A 6,906-nucleotide genomic window follows, 5' to 3' on the forward strand; every position below is an offset into this window, starting at 1 on the left:
TCCCGGGTTCAAGCGATTCTCCTGCCTCAGCCTCCCAAGTAGCTGAGACTACAGGTGCATGCCACCACACCTGGCTAATTTTTTTTTTTTTTTTTGAGATGGAGTCTCACTTTGTTGCTAGGCTGAAGTGTGGTGGTGCGATCTTGGCTCACTGAAACCTCCGCCTCCCAGGTTCAAGCAATTCTCTTGCCTCAGCCTCCTGAGTAGCTGGGACTACAGGTGCCCTGCCATCATGCCCAGCTAATGTTTGTATTTTTAGTAGAGACGGGGTTTCACCATGTTGGCCAGGATGTTCTCCATCTCCAGACCTCGTGATCTGCCTGCCTCAGCCTCCCAAAGTGCTAGGATTACAGGCATGAGCCACCCGGCCTTTATTTATATAGTTTTTGAGAGAATCTCGCTCTGTCACCCAAGCTGGAGTGCAATGGCATGATCTCGGCCCACTGCAACCTCTGCCTCCGGGCTTCAAGTGATTCTCCTGCCTCAGCCTCCCAAGTAGCTGGGATTACAGGTGCCTGCCACCATGCCCAGCTAATTTTTTTTAATGGAATCTCACTCTGTTGCTCAGGCTGTAGTGCAGTGGCACAATCTCAGCTTACTGCAACCTCGCCTCCTGAGCAGCTGGAATTATAGGCATGTGCCACCATGCCCAGCTGATTTTTTGTATGTGTGTGTATATATATATATGTGTGTGTATATATATGTTTTTTTTTTAATCTTTAGTAGACACAAGGTTTCGCCATGTTGGCCAGGCTGGTCTCAAACTCCTGGCCTCAAGTTATCTGCCTGCCTTAGCCTCCCAAAGTGCTAGGATTACAGGCATGAGCCACGGTGCCCGGCCAAGCTGAGGCTCTGACACACAGTAGGTGCTCAATAGATGTCAGGTACACCTTGAGAGGCCCAGTGCAGAGCAGTTATGAGACTGCCCTTGGAGATCAGCCGACTCTGAGCATGACTGTCATCTCGTGAGAAGTGACTGTGGAGGAGCATCTCTACCAGTCGCTAAGGTGGTCAGGCCGGTGGCTGAGAGCTTGGGCTTGGGGCCAGGTTGCTGGGTTCAAATTCACACTGTGCTGCTTCCTGGCTCTGTGACCTTGAGTGAGAAACTCAACCTCTCTGGGGCCCAGTTTCCCCATTTGTAAAATGAGATACATGATAGTGCCCTCCTCTGTGGGACTGGTGGGCAGTAAGTCAGCATCCACCACCCTGTGCACATTAGCTCCTGAGGCAAGGGATGTTTTCTGCCCAATGTGCTGATGAATGAACCGAGGGAGGTGATACGGTTTGCCAGGTCACAAAGTAGAGGCCATACTCTTAATCACTTGTCATGGGGCTTCAAACCACCACTGGTGCTGAGTCTCTGCAAAACTTGACTTAGAAATGTTATTGGGCCAGGGTGCAGTTAGTTGCTCAGGCCTGTAATCCTAACACTTCGGGAGGCTGAGGCAGGAGGACTGCTTGAACCCAGGAGTTTGAGACCAGCCTGGGCAACATGGGAGACCCTGACTCTACAAAAAATACCAAAAAATTATCCGGGTGTGGTGGCCGGCACCTGTAGTCCCAGCTACTCGGGAGAGCTGGCTGTGAGCCAGGATCACGTCACTGCACTCCAGCCTGGGAGACAGAGCAAGACTCTGTCAAAAAAAAAAAAAAAAAAAAAATTAGCAGAGCATAGTGGCATGCGCCTGTAGTTCCAGCTCTTCGGGAAGCTGTGGTACAAGGATCACTTGAGCCTGGGAGGTGGAGGCTGCAGTGAGCCATGATCGCACCACTGCATTCGTGCCTGGGTGACAGAGCAAGACATCATCCCAAAAAAAAAAAAAAAAGAGTTTCTGTGCCAGGCACAGTGGCTCACACCTGTAATCCCAGCACTTTGGGAGGCTGAGGCGGGTGGATCACCTGAGGTTGGAAGTTTGAGACCAGCCTGGCCAACATGGTGAAACCCCGACTCTACTAATAATACAAAAATTAGCCGGGCGTGGTGGCACAAGCATGTAATCCCAGCTACTAGGGAGGCTAAGGCAGGAGAATCACTTAAACCCGGAAGGTGGAGGTTGCAGTGAGCCAAGATTGCACCACTGCACTCCAGCCTGGATGACAAGAGTGAAATTCCGTCTCCAAAAAAAAAAAAAAAAGTTTCTGGGTGGGGTGTGAAGTCAGGCTGACCTATGGACACAAACTTTAATCTGTAATCAACTGGAACTTGCTCTGGGTTCTTGCTCTGGGTTCCTTCCTCTGACCCTTGATTTTGTCGTCTGTGCAATGGGGATGATCACCTGGAGCCAAAGTTGGGTATTGTACTTACTGCAGCATCTATCACAGTGGGCATTGGGGAGGAAGAGCTGTGTGGCTTTGGGTGAGTCTCTTGACCTCTCTGAGCCTTACCTGCAAAAACACAACAATCCCAGTCTGGGACCCCCCATGGGCTGTGGCAGGTGTGTGACTGCTGCTCCCATCCCACAGGGCTGGGTGTGGTCACTGGCAGCGCAGGACCACCGCGTGTGCTCTGGCTCCTGGGACAGCACAGTGAAGCTCTGGGACCTGGCAGCAGATGGGCAGCAGTTCGGCGAGATAAAGTGTGAGGGGGCCTGGGCAGGGGATCTGGGGGGATAGGACCCTGCCCGGCCACAGCCAAAGCCCTGTGGTCTGTGTGTCCCCAGGACCAGCTCAGCCGTGCTGTGCCTCTCCTACCTGTCTGACGTCCTGGTGACTGGCACCTATGACAAGAAGGTGGCCATCTATGACCCCAGAGGTGGGCCAAGAATCCTGGGGCCCAGGTTGGGAGATGTCATGTTGGGGAAGGAGACAATGGGGCTTCACAGCCTGGCTGGGGTCATAGTCACATAACCACATACTCACCACTCGGAGTGGCCGTGCTGTGCTGGTACAATATAGGCAACTTGGGCAGCGGGTGCAGATGAAGTTTGGGCAGCCCTGGGGGCCGGTTAGAATCCTGGCTGTCCCACTTCCTACCTGTGTGACCCCCAGACAAGCTTGAAGCTCGGTTTCCCCATCTGTGAAATCCAGATAATAATACCACGCCAGCCCCATGGGTTAATGGGGGAAGATGATAATAGTAACAGTGGTGGATTAAGTACATTTTTTTATGCTGGGTGTGGTGGTGCCCACCTATAGTCCCAGCGACTCCGCAGGCTGAGGCAGGAGGATTGCTTCAGCCTAGGAATTTGAGTTCAACCTGGGCAACATAGTGAGACCCCCATATCTAAATGAAAAGTAATTAAAAATATATAAATAAATTCATTTACATAAGCACCTAGAAGGAACACTGCCTGGAACATAAGTATTTTCTGTTATTTATCCATTCATTTTTCTTTTTTTTCTTTTTTTTTTTTTTTTTTGAGATGGAGTCTCACTGTTACCCAGGCTGGAGTGCAGCGGCGCGATCTCAGCTCACCGCAACCTCCACCTCCTGGGTTCAAGCGACTCTCCTTCCTCAGCCTCCCGAGTAGCTGGGATTACAGGAGACTGCCACCATGCCTGGCTAATTTTTGAAATTTTAGTAGAGACGAGGTTTCACCATGTTGGCCAGGCTGGTCGTGAACTCCTGACCTCAGGTGATCCACCCACCTCGGCCTCCCAAAGTACAGGGATTACAGGCGTGAGCCACTGCGCCTGGCCATTTTTCTTTTTTTTCAAATAGAGACGGGGTCTTGCCACATTTCCCAGGCTGATCTTGAACTCCTGAGCTCAGGTGATCTGCCCGTATCAGCCTCCCAAAGTTCCGAGATTACAGGTGTGACCCACTGTGCCCGGCCTATTTATTCATTCTTCTTTTGTTAATTGAAGGGCCAGTGTACCTTGTCCAGGCAGAGCTGGAGCAGGGCTGCGGGATAGAGGCATGTTTCATGGCAACCTGAGGGTGGATGCAAAACTGAGACCCCCTTGGTCAGCTCTGTGCTAAGAACAATAGATGGGATCGGAGGAGGGATATGGGATGGGGACCGGGACGGGCAGAAGCCTGGGGCTCCTGTGGAGGCCTGGGTTTAGCTGAGGTGGGAGAGGAGAGAGGGGTCACTCTGTGGGGTAGGGGAATGAGCAGATCGAGGGTTTTGCCGGACAGGATGGAGACACGGGATGCTCCCATGGGCTGGGAGAGGGGGCCTTCAAGGGGCTCTGATATCCCTCCTCCCCGGCCCATCACCCATGAAGCCAGCCCAGCCCTGTTGAAGTGCCAGCAACTACACTCCAGACCCGTGCTGGCCCTGATGGCGGATGACCAGCACATCATCTCAGGCAGCGAGGACCGCACCCTGGTAGTGGTTGACCGCCGAGCCAACAGAGTCCTGCAGCGTCTGCAGGTGGGCCCTCCCCAGGGGCCTGGAGAGATGGGGACTGTCGCAGGCCCAGCACGGCCTGAGCTGTCCTGTCCCTTGTCCCTCTCATAGCTGGACTCTTACCTGCTCTGCATGTCCTACCAGGAACCCCAGCTCTGGGCTGGTGACAACCACGGCCTGCTGCACGTCTTCGTCAACCGCAACGGCTGCTTACAGCTTATCCGGGTCTGCTGGAGCTCCTGCCCCTGCCTGTTCCTCCCCCTGGGCCTCCTTCCTACCCCTGAGCCCCTGGTGGTGTGGGGGAGGGTGGGCCTTGGGAGAGCCTCGCCTGAGTGTTTCCTGATCCCCTTCCCGCAGTCCTTTGACGTGGGCCACAGCTTTCCCATCACTGGGATCCAGTACTCAGTGGGAGCCTTGTACACCACATCCACTGACAGGTCCATCCGGGTGAGGCTCCTGCCCAGTCCCTGCCCCTCCCCCACCTCCCATCAGCCAGGGGCATACCTCTTGACCTTGGCCCATTGCCCCTCACCAGGTGCACGTGCCCACAGACCCACCAAGGACCATCTGCACCCGAAAGTACGACAGTACGCTCAATAGGGTAAGGTCCTGCCCCATATGCCCTGCCCAGCTGGCCAGAGCGCCATCGTCCCTGACTCCTCATGTCCTTCCCTGGTCCCAGGTCTGTGCTGAGGGCAACCTCGTGGTGGCCGGCTCTGGGGACGTGTCGCTAGAGGTCTGGAGGCTGCCGGCCTGAGCAGGTGGACGTGGCTGTGGATACTGCCTACCGGAGGCTGGGCTTCCTCCTCTGTTCTTGGGGGACCATCCCCAATGTTGGTGCTGCCTCCGCCCCCGCCCCGCAGGCCTAGGGCACAAGGAGTCCTGGCCACGTTCGGGTGAGGGTCCTGGCCTGGGCCCTATGCCTGGGGGAAGGGTGAAGTTGGGGTTCAGGCCCAGCCAGGGGGCCGCGCCCCGCTCTTGGGCCCTGGTTTTGTTATGATTTGGATGCCGTGCTCTCAGGTGAGAGCAAAGGAGAAATAAACCTGACATGTTGGTGCTTGGGCCTGAAGTGTGAGTGTGGTTAGCCTGCTGGGGCTCTGCCTGTGTCTGCTTGGGGTTGGGGGACTGCGGGCCTTCGTGGGAGTGACTGGGAGAGATAGCAAGTCTGGGCTGGGGGGTGCGTGTCAGCTGTTGCTGTGTGTTTATTTGAAGAGGGAGATTCCTGGGGATCATGGTCACCTGGGTCTATGATGTCACTTGTGTGTGTGTGATGTGTGATGTGTGTGGTGTGTAGATTATGACTCAAATCCTGGCCATTTGAAAGGGTAACTGCTCAGGCTATCCCATGAGTGCTGGGGACGGCAAGGGGGATGGCGTGTTCTCCGTCTGGGGCTCTAGGGTCTGTGTGTGCTGCTGTGGCTGTGACCCTGGGGTCAGGCCGGGGAGGGAGGCTGGGCCAGGTGTGTACCTGGCCCTTGCAAGCCCAAAGTCCCTCTGGTCTCCCATCTCAGCCAGGCTCAGCCATGCCCTGAGAATTATTCACTTCATGTTTATTGAGGTCCCCTGGTTTGCCCAGGCCACAGGGTGGCATTGTCCTGGGTTCATAGGATGGCACAGGGCTTCTTCTCCTTGAAGGGGTTCGTGGCGGCTGGGATGCCTACAAGGAAGGGGTTGCTCTTGGCCTGCTCTGTGCAGAACTGCAGCAGATCGGCGGCCACCTTGGACACCTGCAGACCAACTGGGTCAGTCAAATCAGACACGGGCATGTACCTGTCCCCTGGCCCATGTGTTTCCACCTCTTCCCACTCTGCACTGGCCCCGACCCTCACCTTCACTCGGTCGATGCCCACCTTCATCCGGAGCTGCTCCACTGCCTGGCAGGCCTGCCCAATGTCACCACTGATGGTCACCTTGCTGGACATCTGGGGAAAGTGGGCAGGGCTGTGGGCAGCAGGCCCAACCTCAGTCTCCTAGGGGACCTCCTCCTATGTTCCTTGGGGACTGCAGGATGAGGGTGGCTGCTCCTGGACCTGTGAGGCCCACGCACCTCGGCTAAGCCACCTCTGGCTGCCTGGTCCTCTGGCGGCCACCCTGCTCTGGCTCCCTCCCCAATCCGGCCTGTCCTCTCCAAACCTCTTTTCTCCTTCTGCTACCCCTGCAGAGACTTTGAAGCCAGGACTCTCATGGAGTGAAATGTCACCAGCTGCAGCAGCAGCAGCTGCCTCAGCTGAGGGGGTCCCTGTCCCAGGAGGGCCTGTGGCTGCCCTGGTGTCATGTGTCACCTGGGTCCCTGTGGGCTGGGTGCCTTGGCTGGGGGAGCGAAGAGGCCCTGGCCTCCCCTTGACCTGCTGGATCTCCTGCTAACTGTTCCCAACACATCTGCTTTGTCAGACTCTGCCATCTCCGACATGCAGCCTTGCCTCTCCTGCTCTCACCACTGCTCAGGCCCAAATCTCCAATACCTTCATTCTCTCTCTTTTTTTTTTTGAGATGGAGTCTCACTCTGTCGCCCGGGCTGGAGTACAGTGGCCAGATCTCAGCTCGCTGCAAGCTCCGCCTCCCGGGTTTACGTCATTCTGCCTCAGCCTCCCGAGTAGCTGGGACTACAGGC

The 6,906-nt window shown here is 55.7% G+C and overlaps 2 protein-coding genes across 2 annotated transcripts in view; one reads left to right on the plus strand and one right to left on the minus strand.

Moving 5' to 3' along the window:
• The window catches only part of FBXW9 (F-box and WD repeat domain containing 9), a 13,482-nt gene extending 8,124 nt beyond the window's left edge, over window positions 1-5,358 (plus strand). Inside the window, exons 4-10 of the mRNA XM_011994939.1 lie at window positions 2,464-2,576; window positions 2,661-2,752; window positions 4,171-4,319; window positions 4,407-4,520; window positions 4,653-4,742; window positions 4,831-4,896; window positions 4,978-5,358. Of these exons, the coding sequence (XP_011850329.1) occupies window positions 2,464-2,576; window positions 2,661-2,752; window positions 4,171-4,319; window positions 4,407-4,520; window positions 4,653-4,742; window positions 4,831-4,896; window positions 4,978-5,052 (699 nt within the window). The 3' untranslated portion in view covers window positions 5,053-5,358. The remainder of the gene's footprint in view (window positions 1-2,463; window positions 2,577-2,660; window positions 2,753-4,170; window positions 4,320-4,406; window positions 4,521-4,652; window positions 4,743-4,830; window positions 4,897-4,977) is intronic.
• Window positions 5,359-5,804: 446 nt separating this feature from the next.
• LOC105550079 (guanine nucleotide-binding protein G(I)/G(S)/G(O) subunit gamma-7-like) lies at window positions 5,805-6,263 on the minus strand. The gene has a single exon (XM_011994938.1). It carries the CDS (start codon window positions 6,215-6,217, stop codon window positions 5,897-5,899), a length of 321 nt encoding a protein of 106 aa, XP_011850328.1. The 5' UTR covers window positions 6,218-6,263; the 3' UTR covers window positions 5,805-5,896.
• Window positions 6,264-6,906: the final 643 nt, after the last annotated feature.

Source organism: Mandrillus leucophaeus, unplaced genomic scaffold (assembly GCF_000951045.1).
Source record: "Mandrillus leucophaeus isolate KB7577 unplaced genomic scaffold, Mleu.le_1.0 Scaffold463, whole genome shotgun sequence".
NCBI classification, from domain to species: Eukaryota; Metazoa; Chordata; class Mammalia; order Primates; family Cercopithecidae; genus Mandrillus; species Mandrillus leucophaeus.

What these genes read in the sequence shown, in the direction of transcription:
- LOC105550079 (XM_011994938.1), bottom strand. Translation starts at nt 6,217, where the DNA reads ATGTCCAGCAAGGTGACCATCAGTGGTGACATTGGGCAGGCCTGCCAG.